The sequence below is a fragment of the Onychostruthus taczanowskii genome, unplaced genomic scaffold, assembly GCF_017590055.1.
Source record: "Onychostruthus taczanowskii isolate IOZ18803 unplaced genomic scaffold, ASM1759005v1 scaffold12, whole genome shotgun sequence".
NCBI lineage: Eukaryota > Metazoa > Chordata > Aves > Passeriformes > Passeridae > Onychostruthus > Onychostruthus taczanowskii.
In genome coordinates, this window is record NW_024498351.1 from 5,239,877 (window position 1) to 5,257,874 (window position 17,998).

At 37.8% G+C, this 17,998-nt stretch overlaps 1 protein-coding gene across 1 annotated transcript in view; it reads right to left on the reverse strand.

Annotated features, from left to right (window-relative positions):
* The window catches only part of DCHS2 (dachsous cadherin-related 2), a 101,346-nt gene that overhangs the window by 43,716 nt on the left and 39,632 nt on the right, over positions 1 to 17,998 (reverse strand). Inside the window, exons 2-3 of the mRNA XM_041427803.1 lie at positions 14,994 to 15,185; positions 9,943 to 10,174 (exon numbers count right to left, since the gene is read on the reverse strand). Coding sequence (XP_041283737.1) covers positions 9,943 to 10,174; positions 14,994 to 15,185 — 424 coding nt within the window. The remainder of the gene's footprint in view (positions 1 to 9,942; positions 10,175 to 14,993; positions 15,186 to 17,998) is intronic.

Sequence of the window (17,998 nt, forward strand, 5' to 3'; positions counted from 1 at the left end):
TAAGTTCTTCCATTATGAAAAAGTTTCTATAAACATTGACAATGAAAAGAGAATTATCAGACAGCTCCTCTACAAGGAATGTTTTACCAAAGCTCCCAACAGGGGACCACAAAGACCACAAAGTGTGGGTCAACTTCAAGAAAAGTGATACGTTTCTTATAGCTTGGCTGACCATATAAATGAACAGTCTTATCTGCTGCCTTTAAAAACGCTTAATTTTCATTTTTTCAAATTAATATTTATATCACTGCAGTGCTTTGAAGATTTTATCCCTGGTTAATTCCTTATTCTGCATGAGACAGAGCTGGAATCAATTATGCTTCACAGGTGAACAATCCTGTAATTACACACCAGAAGAAGCATTAACACCCTTCATTCACCCCTTGGCAATCTCATTTTCCTGACCAGATCCACATAGGTGTAACTGATTGCAGATCACAGCCCTTATAAATCAAAAGCATGACATACAGACTGCCTGCTGCCTGGATATGATCTGGATACAGATTTCAGGCAGAACCTGCAGTGCTGGATGCATGCTAGCAACTGCCAGTGCAGGATGTAGTCTGGGAACAGCTCTGCTCCAAGGCAGGTCAGCACAGCCATGCTGCAATTCACAGATGTTTCACTGCAGAACAATCTGCGCTCAAGGGCTAGCAGAAATCATTACAATGGTTTGGAAGACTGAATGGATGGGGAGAACTAGTACTATTGAAGCAAAAATCATGACTGCCACCTCTTTCATCTGCTTCATACTTCCTCACTCACTGTACATGGTAGGGCAGGAACTTCCAAGAAGTCTTGATCTTCACTTTGTTCCTATTTGCCCAGAAAGTGCAATTGCACTAATGAAGGACTCTCTCCCACCCACCATCCTCTAGCAATGGCAAAATTTATCATGGGATTTTGCTGTTCTTATTTTTGTGGAGGTGCACCCTATTCCATGAGAGGGTTAACTGCTGTTTCTCAACAGTTGAAGGCAGGAGACAGGAATCCACATGTAATGATTGTTTTAAAATACATTTTATTGTATTCATCATCCTGTGTTCAGTCCTAATCCTACAACAACATCCAGAACCAAAGTAGGTTCACTCACCAAAAGAACTTTTTGTATGGGGAAAAAATCATACTGGTACACCCAATAGGATTTCCACACACATCTCCATCTGAGCACTTTAAAAATCTGCTTTGCACAGGGTTCTCCCATAAGCAAAACAAAAATCAGCCCTACATTTATAGGCATTTGTAGGTAAACCAAATGTTTTCCACACTTGGTCAAGTGCTGCAAAGACAAAAATCAGAATGCACTAACTTCAGTAACAACGTCTGGATTACATAGGTATGCATACTTAAATGGCTTCTAATATTATGTCATTGCTCATGAAATAAAAAAATCCAAAACTTTAGAACATGCCAAGAGGAATCAAATCAACAGTTACCAATGGTGTTACCTAAGCCCTTGAAACCAAACAACCTAACAAACTTTAAATGATGGCACTATTTCTTCAATAAATAACCTAGGATGAGCCAGCTGGCATCAGCTCAAAGAGCTCAGACAACAAGCAGATGGTCAAAAGGTCCATATGGTTCCTCACCCCAGTTCACCTTCAAAGCTGACCACTGGACCTGCTGTTCACTACTGTGCAGGTCAGAGCTGACCCACGCACGGATCTGCCCATAGCACTCACCCTAACTCAGCAGCTTCCCAGTGCAGGGGTGCCTGTACAACTTTGCTTTTTATGTGTCAAAAAAACCTTCAATATGAGCACAGATAGGGTGATCCTCCAGAAGATCAATGCAGTTAGGAGGTATGCATTTTGCATTAACATTAAAATTAGCATTGTTTTAAGGAAGAATGAAAGTGTTTCTGCTTGACATTTCTATTTAAGTTTATCCAGCTGATTGCCTATGCTGTCATCTTGGCATACAGGTTCCAGCTTTAGCATTTCACCTGTACTTAAAATGCACCTTTTTTAGTGAAGCTGCATTCTTGATGGTAACCATAGCAACACTGCCAAATACACTGAACAGCTGGTTTAATAACAGCCAGGGAAAGGAAGGAATTAAATTGTTATTTACAATCTACCCACTGTAATACACACAGCTTCACTCACATGAAAAGTCTTTAAAAAGCTTATTTTTATTGGCACAAATGCTAGTTTACATTTCAGCAAAGAAGAGGACTTCTTCAGTTTGAAGATATTCAGTGTTTGAATGTTTTTGTAGTAAATAACTGATCAAAACCATATCAATCTTCTAGCTACATTTGTACTTTACAGGTCTCATACCCCTGCACTGGAGATGCTTTCAACACTGGCCCTCTGTAGCAAATTCTTGTGCTCAATTCATAGTTTTCCTCTTAGAAAGAGAAATAGCTATAAAAGGACTTAGTGTCTACAACCAATGCTATACAAACAAACTGTGTTTAATCACAAGAATTTGCTTAGCACATCAAAGTTTGGTCAGGGAGTCTGCACAAAACAAACCAGCATCTATAAAGTAACATAAGCAGTTTTAACACTGCAGCTCCCCCAGATGCACGGCACTATTTCAAATACTATAGGTTACAGAGAGTTTTAGGGAGCTAAGAAGTATTCGTCAACACACAAAATACATTACTATTATTTTACTATTACTATTAAAATACTATTTTGTTTTATTACATATTTAAATAATTATTCCCTTTAAAAAAGCACCAAACAAGCAACACCACGAAAACCCCTTCTGAAAATTCCACTTTTTCAGTAGAACAGATAACTGAAAAGATATAATTTGCTGTTACAAGATTTCCTTTGTTTCTGCCCTGGTTTATTTCCTTTAATCTGCCCTATTAGTAACTCAGTGCGTTTGCTGTCTGATTGTGTACAAAGTGAACACTCTCACAACAAACACAGGTCCATCCAGAAATCAAAGATTACACCAGTAAGCAGGCAGGACTTTGGCCTGGTGAACTGCTGTATTTTCAAAGACAAAGGCAGAGATCTTCTCCCACAATCTGCACAGCTCCAGCCCTGCCACACCTTCTCAACAGGTCATCTGTCCTTGCTTAGCTTATCAAAGTTTTTCAAAAATGTCTGCTTAATCAAGGACCTTTTCAATCAAGCTGCCAGCTTCTAGATCCAAAAATAGCTCAGTGCACAACCTGGTAACACAAGTCAACTGCCATGGTAACCAGGAATGGTATTTCTTTGAAGGTACTGCAGAAAAGGTATCAGGACAGATACAGAATGCAGCCTGCTATAAGCTAAAGACGATATATTTACTGTTCTTATATTGAGAGCATTACAAGACATTCCAGATGCTGCCCTTCATTTGCATGGACTGATTTTCTGCTGCACACACTTCTCTGCTACATTCATTCTAACATTGTACCACAGCTGTCTGCTCCCTTGGTGTGACCTGCCACTTTCTTCTTTTCTTTAGGTTAACTGAGAAGACAAAGTAGAGTCAATATATCCTATACTCTGAGACTCGTGCAGTCTCTAGCAAAGAAAAGGGTTGCTTGTCTGAATTTCACTGTCTAAATATCACACTATTCACCTCCTCTAAAATGGGAGGTTTGGGCATAACTTTTTCCTTTTCACCATTTTTTTAAAATCAGCCCACATCATCTGTACAATGCCACAGAAGTTCACTCTGCCTCTTCTGGTGGGCTCTTCTATTTTTGAGGTCTGACATTGGCTTAACTAGGACAAAGGAGGACGGGCTAGAGTATTTTTGTTAATAGTTTGCATTCTTTCATGCACAATAATCTCACATACACTCCACTATTGCACGGTTGAGTTTTTGGCACATAGCTTGTAGGACTATTTTTCTTTGTAGAAAGTTGATTCTATTGGATTTTATACATAAAAGAAAAAAAAAAAAGATACATTAGGAGATAGCAGTATGGATATTTTTTCATGCTGTTCGGCTACACAACTTTCAGGGCCAAAATCTGCAGCCTTACACTTATTACAGCAAGTTTTGTGTGCTTCTAGGACAACATACTATTTTCTACATTCTTTATGATAAATTTCTCATTAGGTGAGATCTCAGTGAAGGTAAATGCCCACAAATAACTCAGCTGAGACCACTAATTTTTCCTTTTTGATTTAACTTAAAGTTCTTCAAAGGTGAAAACTTACTGTGCTAAACCAATGTCTCAGACATATTCCACTGATTTGCAGCATTCCAAAAACACTGTCAATATCATATGACAGATCAGAAAGACAGTAATTGAAGAAACTGCAGTTTAAAAAAAGAAGTGGCCTCAAAATGTTCCAAAATAAAGCACTCCTAATTTTAAATGTTATTTATGTGAAGCTCTTCATATGTTTAGCAAATGTACCACATACTGTAGGAAAATGCCAAAAGTATTTTAAAAATAAAGTATTTTTTCCTACAATACTATACAAAAACATCATCAATCATCATAAATATGGGCCTTGTTTTCTTTAGAAAGGGTGCATCCCCATTTTACTTTGATGCCAAGTACCATCTGCTATATATTAAGCACTGTATAGTACATGGAGTTAAGCAAAATTTTGGGGTTTTTTTCCCCCATAAAAAGAAATGTTGGTATTTCAACATTACTTTTCCACCTGCATTGCAACAAAAATAAAGCTATTAAGATTTCCAAAAATGCAGCTGTTAAAAAACAGTTCTATTTTTTTGATAAAACTAAATTTTTCAGCATCCCTAACTGGAATGAATCTATTCTGAACCAAATCAAAGTTCATTGCAAGTTAGTTTGCCATTAAATTGCATTTACATATGGTTCCATAGTGCAGTAATTAAAGTAGTACAGCACTAAAATACTGCCACAAGAAACACACACCAGTGAGGCACTGTTCTGTACAAACTCTACACAACTCCTCTTCTTGTATCCATTGCTAGGCACTGTTAAAGTGACAAGATGCTGGAATTTATTTTGGCCTTTGGATAAGGTACTTATATTCTTAAATTTGCATGATCTTAAGGTGTATTCATCCTTTTATTCTTTGCCAACAGACTAACTCCTAGACTGCTCTACATCTTTTACAGGCCATTTTAGTCACATGACGCCCTTTGCTAAAAAGAAATTAGAATGCATCTTAAAGGGAGCAGGTTTTTAGCAAGTCAAAAATTCCACAAAAGAATGTTCATTTTGCAGGAGCTGTACTTCTGTGCTGAATATTTTTTTTTATGTTATGTTTTTATGTTTTTAAATGTTCAACTACTAACCAGCTCTTGCAACAAGGCTTGGCTGTTCTCCTCAAAATGTGTTTTTTGGTGTAAATAAGTAACAGAAAGTATTATAACAAAAGGGTGATCCAAGTATCTTCAAGTCAATGGAGAGATCTCCAAATATCTCAGTGTACTGTGTTTATGTGGCAAGGGTTTAGCCCTGTGGGGGCTACAGGAGCGGCTTCTATGGTGCAGACCATGGCAAGGCAGCTGTCCCCCTGCAGCCTATGGAGGCTCCCAGGGGAGCAGAGACCCACCTTCAGCCCATGGAAGACCCCTCACTGGAGCAGATGGATGCTCAAAGAAGGCTGTGACCCCATGGGAAGGTCATACTGGTGCAGTTTTGCTGGCAGGACTTGTGACCTCACAGGAAACCCACACTGGATCAATCTGTTCCTGAAGGACTGGACCCTGCTGAAATGACCTGAGCTGGAACAGAAGAGTATGAGAAAGAAGGAGCAGCAGAGACAACCTGTGATGAACTGCACAGTTCCCATTTTCTATCCTCCTGCGCTGCCAGGGCCAGAGGACATAAAGAAAATTGGGAGTGAAGTTAAGTGCAGGAAAAGGGAGGGGTAGGGGGGAGAATGTCTTTTATGATATAGTTTTTATTTCTCATTACCTTCCTCTGATTTGATTGGCAATAAATTAAAGTCATTTCCTCAAAATGAGTCTCTTTTGCCTGTGACAGTAATTGCTGAGAGATTTCTCCCTGCACTTTTCTTGACTCACAAGCCTTTTGTCATCATTTTCTTCCCCTGCACAACTGAGGAGGGGAGTAATAGAGTGACTTTGGTGGGCACCTGGCATCCAGCCCAAGTCTATCCGCCGCATTCACAGACACATTCTCAATAAAATACACAAAAGGAAGGTCATAGCCTTTGTTCTAGGCATCTAATTTAGGCAGGAATCAGAGAAACATGAGACTAAATACCTTAAAGAATTGAAAGAAACAGAAGCTAAATTAAATGCTTATACTGCTGTAATATACAATGAGTGAATGATACTTTCTCTACATGGTTTTCATGCTAGGTTTAAATACATTCACATGAAGACAAACCATGGCTGCTGACTTTTGCTTAGCTTTCATGGAAGTTTTCTCTGCACACAAGGACTAGCTAGGGGATTTGTTTTAAGACTATGAACAGACCATTTACTTGAAGACTGACACATGAAGTCACACTGGTCCAGAATAATTTTCAAGGACTATCATTTCGTTGGTTTGAAACAAGTTCTCTGAACCAGAGCAATGGTGATGATGATGATAACCATCTTTTTACCAATCCCTTGAAAAAGACATCACTAAGATCAATGGAAAAATTAATTGCATGCCCTTGAGTGAAGAAAAGTATTAATGCTGTTATTGTAATGGAAGTTTGTTGATTCAGTTGTTAATCCTAAAGTGTTAAAGTCAAGCACTGCATAGGTTTTCTGCCACACTTATGATTGCATCCTGTGACTTACATTTTTAATTACCAGCTCAGCCATAACTATAAATACACTCTCTTTCAGATAGCTTGTTAGGTAACAATGGGAAAATAAACAAACATAGCTCAAACAGTTTCTTAGCCAGAAGAGCTCTTCAACTTGTCCTGTTCTAATCAATTCACGAGTACTGTTCATAGATCATGCATGGATCAGATATCCACAAAAGGCAACATAATGAAGCCAAGATGTTGTTTACACCAACACTAGAAACAAACGATAGCAAGAGTCACGAACCAGCAGAGGAGCTGGTTTACAGTTTCCTATCCATACATTTTTCTAGTTACACAGTTCTTAAAGTGGTTTTTCTTGTGGAAAGTCTTTCATCAATCAAATGAAAAACACTTCAACTTTTTCAAAAATAGAAACATAATAAATGTTATTTATGAGGACAAGAGCATATCACAAACAATAAATGCAGTGTCTAAAAGCTATAATAGCAAACAAATATAACTAATAAAATCTTGTTTAAAATTAAGAAATAATTCAGTGGAATGTCTGTCTGGTCAATGAAAGGATGTTCCTTCCCATCCCACTGACTTTATCTATTTACAACATCCACATGTCCCAGTGCTGAAAACAAAAGATGGAGCCCCTTCAAAGAGCCTGGATGCGCCTCTACCTCTTAATATCAATGTATCAAAAGCAGTATTGTTATATTCTATATAGTGAGGAGTTGGCCAGCTGGTAGGATATTTTGAACACAGCTCATAGAAAAACAAAAAGCTTTAACAAAAAAGAGCCAGAAGCAAGACACAGCAGTGAAGATTTGGGGTTTCAATTGTTATTTTACTGTTTTATCCATTTCTCTTCCAAAAATTCAAAAGTCAATTTTAGTGAGTATTCTAAGTGCAGCACTCAACATACATCCCTGAAGAAAATTACAGTGAGAAATTTTCATGCAAGAAAAAGAGAAAAGGCAAAAAAAGAAAAATTACATATGTCATGGACAACAGCATCATCTTGCATATTATTTTAATGTATCATAGTGTAATGTGACACACCATTTGCCACTAATTATTCTAAATCTCATAATACTGAAAATATCTCTGTCCACATAAAATATTCAGGGCTATAATGAAGTAGTCATTAAGTCAAAACTACTAATGCATCCCTTTTCATTTCTCCTTTCTAAATTCTCTATCAGTGAGAAAAAAAATATTTAAAAAATAAAACTTATCAGGCAGCCAAATCCACAGAGTTCTCCAACATCATCATTGTCCTTCTGTTTAGGTCCTCTAATAATGAAAGGAGCAGATAAAACAGAATATACCATACTGTGAATTGGAAAAAATGCAGAACACAACAGAAACAGACTGCAAATCCATAAGATCAGAAAAACAGAGACCAAACTGTAATATCATCTCATTTGGCTTTCTGGTTTGAGCATCCATCTCCTGGAGAATGCCTATTCCTTCACATACTTATCTGTTGCCCTCTGTCCACAAAATGCTGCCCAGCTAACTAGACGAAGTCCCTCACATAACCTTCAGAGAGGCACAGCTAAATTAGGCCATATATCAGAGCATATGAAGACAGCATTAGCACAATGAACACTGGAAAATATCTCTGTTGTAACAAGAAGTAAGGAGGAAGAACACAAAACGTCTGTGCCCTAACAGTGAGCCACTTGTTTCATCTCTCTCCGAATACTAAACTGGTTTTCAAGCTCAAAGATAGCAAAAACCTCTGTGTGATATATTGGCAATTTTAATGTTTGGGGGTTTTTGTGTGGGTGCGTGTGTGGTTCTTTTTTGGGGCTTTTTTTTGTTTAAAATGTTTATTTTTTTCTTATAGTTTAAAAATAATTCACCTCACTAGTGACTGAGCATAAGACCCATTTTTAATAGATGTGGAAGAATATAAATGGAAAAAATGTATTCAGAAAAAAAAAAAAAAGCCCACAGCATTAATATTAATAAGCTAAAATTAGACACAGTCTGACCTTGTGAATTTACCCAGGAGATCTGATTGAGTGCAATCAGATTCCAAGCACTATAATGCTGGGAATAGTGTCTGACCTAAGAGCTTTTCTCATCATGAAATGTCAGCAATAATGACCTCAAGCAACTTCACCCTGAATTTGGTCTGCCTTTGATAAAATACCATGATAGATCCATGAGGTAATAGTAACTTACAAGCTTATAGAGTCTCCATCATTAAGCATGACATTTTTCCTATACAAAGTGCCAAACTGGAAAGAGAGGCCAAAAGGTCGCAATCCAAGGAAGAAACCTTTCAAAAGGCTTTCTTTCAGCAGAGGGTTGCTGCAAAGCCAATGCTGCTAATGTGATCCACAGGGGCTCTCTTCAACAAGCCTGATGGGACAGTTTTAAAATGACCAGTTAAATGCCTATGGAGATCCAGCTCCCTAATTATTGACTGACCTACGTATTTTTGACATCAGTTATGCCCCTGAGAGCCTGACTTGACAGGTAGTTAAAAGTCCACAGTTAAATAAATTCTGAAATAGCCAAGACAAGCAGCCTAACTTCCTAAGAAGATTAGTTTCTTCTTTTCATCAGAATGTTTTGGGAACTGTGTAAAAACAGACACCATTTTGAAAGAATAGAACCTTGCAAGACTTTGAATGCCAAAGAGCTAATACCTACACACAAGTATCACAGTCTAAAATATATAAAATTATCTGTGCCATGACCATCTGTTGATCAGGATACATTCACATGCAAGGGCTGGCCCTCAAGAAAAATGGCAATTTCAGTTTAGTCAATCACTTATTGAGAAGCACAGTTAGAAAGCTAAACATTGAGTCAAACAGGGAGGCAAATATGCATTGTAAGACTGAGCAGAATGAGGACTTAGCACAGTACAGAGAAAGATTAGAACAGAAACAGAAAATAAATGAAAGGAGGAACATCGTGAAGGGTGATTTATCGCTCTTCAAGAGTAAGCCCTAAGAATTTCAGAAATGCATATATTTTTGTAAAAAAAGTAACGCTTTATTATTTCTTACATTGATCAATAGATTTAGGGCTGAAAATAGTGGATAAGTGGCATGCTGCTTGTCCTTCATTGTGCTGGCATGTACTACGTTTTCCATTTTTCTGCTTATTCCAGTGAACACAAAGGTTTCACATTAAACCTAAATCCTCCATCTACCTCTAGAATTAATATTCCATCAGAATCTAAGTTTCACCTGTCTGACATGACTCTAAAGAGAAAAAGCATAATCAAGGAGAATATAGATCTTGTATAATTATAACCTTTCTGAATCATGGACACGTACAGTACCTGTGGATGTATCCACTGTGAAAAAAGAAGAAAATTCCCCTGGGACCAACTCATATGTGACAATGCCAAACATTCCTGAATCTCTGTCTGTGGCAGCAACATTGATGATTTCTGTTCCTGGCTGTGTGTGACTGCTGATACTTGTCACATAGGCGTCTTGCTCAAAAACAGGTTGATTGTCATTAATATCTTCTATCTCGATGCGAACAAAAGCTTGGGCACTTAGACCACCCTGTTGGATAAATAAGAAAAAAACAAAAACAAAAACAAGATCATTTTAAAAATAGGACGGTACACAGCTGGCTTCAGTCCATCATTAGGAAATGGAGCATGCTGCAATAATATTGATCAATGAAAATGTCCATTAAAAGCAAGTTACAGTACCTGCAATACCCCAAAACACTGCACAGAAGTAAGCTATGTGCTCAGCACAACACCAAGGGCTAATGGAGCCCATAAAGAGATTTAACTTCTCTACAAGGCGAGGCCCGAACACAACATCGGTTTTGTTAATGCTTATGAGCACCACACATCAAAAACCTTGCTAGTCTAACTTTACATGCTTCTGCTGACATCTTCAACACTCCACTTATTCCTTCACAGATAAAAGTCAGGGCTTTATGCTCCAGGAAGACATGCCCCTCAGGTGACTGTGGTGCTTCAGTAAAGCAGGAATAACTTCTCTCTATGAGACTTTCAGATGTAAAAGCATGACCATCATAATGGTGAATATGAGGCTTTTTCAACCAGGGACACAAACTAAAAGGAGCGCAGGACAGCCAAAAGCTGACCTGTCAGGCTGCTGCCTACAATACCTGTGCTCAATTCACTGAGAGATGCCCTACAAAAGCCCACTAAAATTCCACATGGGACCACATTTAGCCTTGCTCTGGAGTGAAACTGGAGAAGAAAGGAGCAACTACAAGCTGGCTTATCACACCATGCTACACAAAAATACTGATTTGCTGTGACAAAGCACTGAATTTTCTGACAATCTGCAAAAAAGACAGTTCTCTGGGTACTGAAGTGTAGACCCCACAGGCACCTGGGTGAAACTAATGGCAATTTACTTCTCAGAGGACTCCCTCCATGAGTTTGGAGGAGTTTATGTTTTCAAGACTATTTTGTAGCCACAGGAAGTACAAGCATTTTTAAAAGAAAGCAGGTCCACTGTGGCAGAGATAACTGAATTTTGGAGCACTGACGTGCTCAGAGGCACAAGGCAGCGCAGGCATGTACAGTCTGCATGTGCTTTATGTGGTACATTAAAATACAGATGGAGGAAGAATCCTGAGCTCTTCAAAGTCCACTGAGCATGCTGTGCTTGTAGCAGTCACTTTGAGAAACTGCTGACACAGATCAGATGTTCAAGCATACACATACTATGCTGAGCTAGTGCAAGCTTCATTTTGCAGTCACAGTATCTGTAATACAGAGAAAACCACACCAACCCAAAACCAACTATGTTGCATAATTCTGCAGTCCAATTGTTCACGTCAATTATTTTTAAACCTGACCTTCATCAAACTATCCAAGGATTCAGACTGGATATGACTACTTTAAACTTACCCTGCCATATAACAATCTCACACAAAACTATTTTTGAGTGTGTGCTTAGTGTGTCCATAGGTTCTGACTAATTAAAAAAAAAAATACTATCAGCATTTACTTTCACGTTTTCATAGTGATTTTTTGCTTTATCCTGTTTTTTTTTTCCTTCTGTGTTGTAAATGTTACCGCTGTTGGGTGAAGTGACATTCCCATAAAGGCTCAAGTAAGTGGAAAATTAAGATGATCTTATGCATCATGTGTCTGTGTTTCACCCACAAACAAGGAGATCTATCCCACATCCTCCTGGTATGCTTCTGAAGAAAATAAAATAAGGCATGGCATGCTTCCAGGGCTCATGCTGCTGCACAGGCAGCCAGGACTCTTGCCTGGAGACCAGGACTCTAAAGGACAGTAATCAGCCTACAAATTACTGGGACTGCCATGAATACCCATGCCAATATGAAGAAATGTAGATGGCAGTGAGCCCAATGCCAACATCCCTACCTCAAGACAAGCCCCTTCCCCAGTACCTTGATTTCCATGATAAGGAAAAAAATTGGATAGGCAGGGTGGATTACCAAAAAGCAAGAGACAAAGTGTCTCTATGCAGAAAGGCAGTAAGAGAGTCACTAACACACCTGCTGATGCTGTACTGAACCTTTTGCAGTGATGATGAATCAACTGAAAAACTGAAGACCTACCATTTCATATAGGAGATAAAAGGATACTTCTTTTCATTTTTGCTTAATCAGTGAGAGTGCTCCCACAAGGTCTCACAGGATGTTTATTTAAAACCAGTTTAACAGAAGCTGTTTTCCACCTGCCTCTCCACGGGCTCTTGTGTGCAATTCAAGTTCACATCTTACATTTTCTACACAATGCATTAAAGGCATGACAGACAATTTCTAAAGCCATGTAATGGAGTAGCCAGGAACAGGTGGAGGAAACTGATAGTTTTGCTGTAAGATAAACTGCACACCACCTGGAAAATACTTTAGTTTCCTCCTCATTTCTAATTAACTGTGTTATTTTCTTTCCTTTTCATCTTTCTACCCTTCTTTGTCACAAGTGGCCTTTCATCCTTCGTCTCTCTTTTCTGTGCACATTTCTTCCTCGATCACAGCCTCTACTTTGAGCCCCATACCCAACATCTTTAATCCATCAAAATCAGCAGCAGAATGTCAGGAAATAAGATAAACATCCTACTACAATTCTGCTTTAAAGGTAGAGATTTAGTCAACACGAGTTCAGGTACACTAAAAACTTTGAAAAGCTGATATTGAATTTAGATGCTTTAGTATTTAGGTGTCAGGTGGGCAAACTTCTACAAAGTGCTGACTTCCAGTAAAAAGATCAAGCCTTACCTGTCACAAACAAGGCAATAAAAACTGAGCCTTTCTCCCCATTATTGAACTTCTAAAAACACAAGGTCCATAAACAGAGATTAAAAATTAAATAACCTGTAGTTTCAAATCATTATCTATTTTCCTTTAACTTAAGGTAAGATTTATCAGTAGAGCAGTAATTTAACTAAAAAAATAAGGCATCAAGTTTTTCTTCATGCAAACATATTTTCTTTCAGATTTTTAAAACAATTTTCTGTACTTGACTGAATATTTTAGAAACTTTTCAGAATTTCACTGCTATTGTCCAGCTCTCACATACCCTTTATTAATGATTAATCTTGATATTTCAGACATGTGTATGTGTCCTTTACATTTATACAGCTTCAAAACATGTGAATGAGAGGAAAAATGAAATTATGAAGCATAGCAGAATGCCTAATTTTCTGCTGTTATACATTTCAATACAGACTGCTTTACTCTTCAAAATTCTTTTCGATATATGTATTCAAGTATAAATTTTGAAGGCAGAAATCACATACAAGTGAAATTCAAAAATGGTCAGATAGAACTACCTCTGCTACAGACATTACAGGCACTGTCCTGGAAAAACCCACTCTTATATCCTTATATTAAAATCACAGAATGGTTTGAGCAGGAAGAGACCTTTCAAAGGTTGTCCAGTCCAAACCCCCTGTGATGAGTAGGGTCAAGTTATTAGACATTCAAATCAGATGAGCATGGACACAAACATACAAATATATTTATGTAATTTTTTCTGCTTTGAAGACATCTATGAGGAAGAAAAAGCACACTGCTAAAGGCAATATTAATTAAAGAATATTTCTGTAGCCTATGAAATGAACACTGAATTGGGACAGCTAAAGAAAAAGCATTGTTTAACTATTACACAAATATCTGAATTCAACAAAATGGATATTCCCTCAATGGCTACATTCTCAAAATGAAATAATTAATACAACTATCAACTGCAGCTATTTAAGTTAATCTACTCATTAATATGGAAATCATAGTTCACTAAGTTTCTTCAGTGTAATAAAAAACACCTACAGGCATTTTAATGTAAAATACAACATTTCTAACAAAACTATATTTTTAAAAAGTTATATTAGATACACTTAGGACATTAAATGCAATTTTAATATTCAAAATAAGAAATAAAAACTGCATAGCCTGAAATAAGTGAATTTCTATGTTTCTCAGGATAAATTGTACTGCAAAATGTGACCTGAATAACATTTCAAAAAGTGTCCTTATGTTAATTTTAACATTTGAAGGCAACCAATAATCTTTTCTTCAGCTTCTTCACAATTCACTATTAAGCTGAAGAAGGTAAAGACAAGTACGAACTGGACCTTACAAAGCAAAGACCTCAGACTGAAAATCACAAAATGAATATTTTGTAATGAAAATATAATGAATAGTTTTCTTCCATTATTTTTCTGGAGCTTACCAGCAAAATTTTTTTTACATGGCATCAGGTGGGCAAGGTGTCTATTCCCAGACATCTTAATATGCTCCCATCACAGCAAATGTCTCCTGACCCTCCTTGCCAGGATCTGCAATGGACTATTTCAGGCACATACAACTACCCAGCCCTTGTTGTACCATGAATGCTCACTTCCAAACACTAGATCTTGAAAAGTGAGAAAACTTCCAGACATGCAGCTGCAGGGAGGCTGCATCCAGCCACAGAAGCAGCTATGGCATCAGCCAGCTAGAAAGGACAAGGAACTTACCCAGGAAAGTCATCGTCACCCACAGTAGCCATGCAGTTCTAGCCCATGGTACTGCCTTATTACTGCTGCCTTATTACTGGTCTTGAAAGCAGGGAGCAAAGTAACTTGGAGTCCATTGGTTCCAATAGGAGGAGGAAAAATAGCAAGGAGTAACATCCTAGAAACACTTTTCCACACCTTTTTTAGGAGTCATTGGGTATTTCCCAGGCAATTTTATTAGTTTGTGTAAAAATTCACAGTTCATGAATATAATTTTCTGCTCTTTTTAAGGACAAGACATTTTATTCAAATTCATGCAATTTTTACATAGTTGCTACATTCTCATTTAAAAGTACACCAGACATCCAAATTTGCAAATACATTCACAAATCTGGCAGTGTACAAAGGTGAAACTTACCCCATCTGTAGCTTTTACTAAGAGATCATAAGTGGTTGGATCTCCTTCTCTGTCAATGTCTTGAGACACAAAGATCTGACCAGTGTGTGGGTCAATCTGGAAAGCTTTGGATTTTTCATAAAAATTTAATCCATCATAAAGAGAGTACTCAATTTCTCCAAACTGGTCAGCATCTGCGTCTGTTGCTTTGACCTGCAGGGAGACAGAGATAAAAATGAAGCCAGTGAAACTATTACTCATTAAAACAAAGCGTCTGTGATTTTTGAGCCCATTTGTGTTGTAAATGTGTGTACACAGAATAAATACAAACATGTTCTGCTACCTAAGCTGACTGTCAGCAGTTTGCAAAATATCTCCCCTACTGACAGTGTAAATATCAATCTTCTTCCTTTCCCATGACTGGAAAAGCCATGCTCTTAAGCCATACCTTAAACTATTTTCCCTTTATGTTTTTACTAGTGGAGGTAGCTCTTAAGAAAAATCAGAAAGCTCTTATGCCACATGTAGGTCAGAAAAGTGCAGCAGGACATCCTTACCTGTATGTGTATTCTATAAAAGGCTCCCCAGATCTTAGCTTTCACTTGAAAGAGGGCTTGGTGGCTCTCATGCTTTTTGACCCACGAGTGGGTTGATTTAAAATGTATTTGATAAACACAAATGTTTTGTACATTGCTCCTTCAATTTCATTCCCCTAACATCTTCGATAACAAGTGTTTTGTGCTGAGTTTTGTTTTGTGCTCTTCTCTGGTAGGTTCCATTGGGATAGTTTTTACTTAAATTTAGAAACATTTTGGTAGAAAATAATTTATAAAAATATGTACGCATTAAGAAAACCAGTATTTTCAGTTCTCCAATTTGCCATTATTGGAGATACATAAAGAATTTCTCCCTCACAACTGGATTCATTTTCTACTTTTTCTTTGAAAATGGTAATTTTTGTGGGTTTTCCATCAGCCTGTCTGTACAAGCACAATGCCCTAACAGAGGCATTGTGCTTAACAAAGACCTTAACAGAGCTTTGGAAACATTAGTATAACAAAGTCCAAGAGTTACAATTGGTGGGAGCCCAGAGAGAAGACCTGTGCCAGTCAGTGCCTGCACCTGACACAGGCAGGTAAGGTGAGATCCACAGCCATCAACCACAGCCAGGGCAGAGGTGGAAGTCTGCACGTGCCTGCCTGTACAGAAAACCATCTGGCACAGTCTTAGGTAGAGTTTCAAAAGAAACAGTCCAGGCCAGGGAGTATTCCTAGAAGTAAGTTTGGATTAGGTCATCCTGTTTGGGTGATATAAATTAATTTAGTTGCATGGACTCAAGCTGTGCCAGGTCATTTGGCCATGGGACCCAGAACAGCCTTTGGCTGCTGCTCCTACCAGAACCACTGCGGCCATAAAGACCAGTCAGTGCCTGCATCACAAGCTCCCTTCTTTGCCTTCTTGCCTTTGCCTTCTTTGCACAAGAATTGTTTTGGCACTAAGATACTTAACTGGGACTGAATTAAAACCAAATGAACAAAACATGTCTTGGGAAGGCTGAAAAGCATGGAAGTGGGGAAAGGGAAACCACATAAAAAGTGCCAATTCAAATCATAAAGTTAAAACTTACTCTAGACAAGTTACATCAATCAGAATTTTAAAATGACAGCCCAAAAGATACATGTGTTATTTCAATTATTATTTTTCACTTGTTGTGGTTTGGTTTTTGCTTGTTTTTCAGACTTTTCCACTTCTTCATGGAAACTCAAGATTTTTTTTATTTCAGAAGCATCACTGTGACTGCACCACATGATCCATAACATTTTTCCTTTCATAAAAAGGTTTTTCACAATGCCAAATGCCATTATACCAGAGTTTCCACAAAAAAAATCTCCTTTTGGGGAGCCCTGTGCTTGCAGAGCCCTTCATGCCCTTTTCACACCCTTGCAGTTTGCATCCCACAGCTGCAGCAGTTTGCAACGCGCGGCCAGTCCTGACCTGGGTCCAACCACTCATTCTGGGCAATTTAAAGACAAAACTCACAATCATGCACAGCTAAACAAAGATCTAGTCCTCAAAATGCTTTACAGCTGTATGTAAATTAAGTCTACAACATGCATGTTTCTCCAACCTCATACTTTATTATTTCTGTCATAAAAACCAGAACAGAACATACATCTAGTGTGCTCTTAGTAATCTACCACCCTAACGTTATGGAACAATAATTCACTTGGCCCTTATAAGAAAACTACTTAAATTTATTTATTTTGCCTGAAATCCAGGGGTGACAGTACTGAAAGGTTCTGTCTGACTTACACGTGTAAATGCAGTTACACGTGTAAATGCTAACATTTTTGTCTGCAACTGAGCATGAGTGATTAATTGGAGGTGAAATTTGAAGGTATTGTTAGAAGTTTAGCTCATTACGTTCGGTGACTTGTTTTCTTTGTTGTAAATTATGCAGTCCTCAGACTTTGAACAGTACATGTAAAGGCATAATGAGTGGTGAATTTAAATAAAAATGCTTCAGTTCAAGGCTATGCAAATTTAAAGGTCTAATTGTGATCAACTGAAATTACTATAATCATCTTTCAGGCAGCAGAACTAAGTGGCATTCAGTTTTTGAGAAAAATATAATCTTTCTCCCCGTTCAAGTATCTCACATCCATTCAATTTCTACCCACTTAGTAGTCGTTTTTTTAATCACTCACCACGGAACCTTTGATCTGAAGAGGGAAGATCTGGAATTAAAAGCGAATGAAAAATTTTCTGTTGCAGACAGATCTGACACTGAATGGCACTACACTTGAGGTCAGAGAAGCTATTAACTATGATCATTAACTAATCATTGAGGCTGAAAAAATACCCTTAAGATTATCAACCAAATGCAAACTGATTTAGAAGGAGGAATTCAGTGAAAGCACACTAATAAATTCAAGTTTTCTGACACAACTAAGTGACCAGGTTATTGAAGATTTTAGGAATTAAAGCACACAGTAGTCACTGTCTGAAACATGTTGGATTGTGAT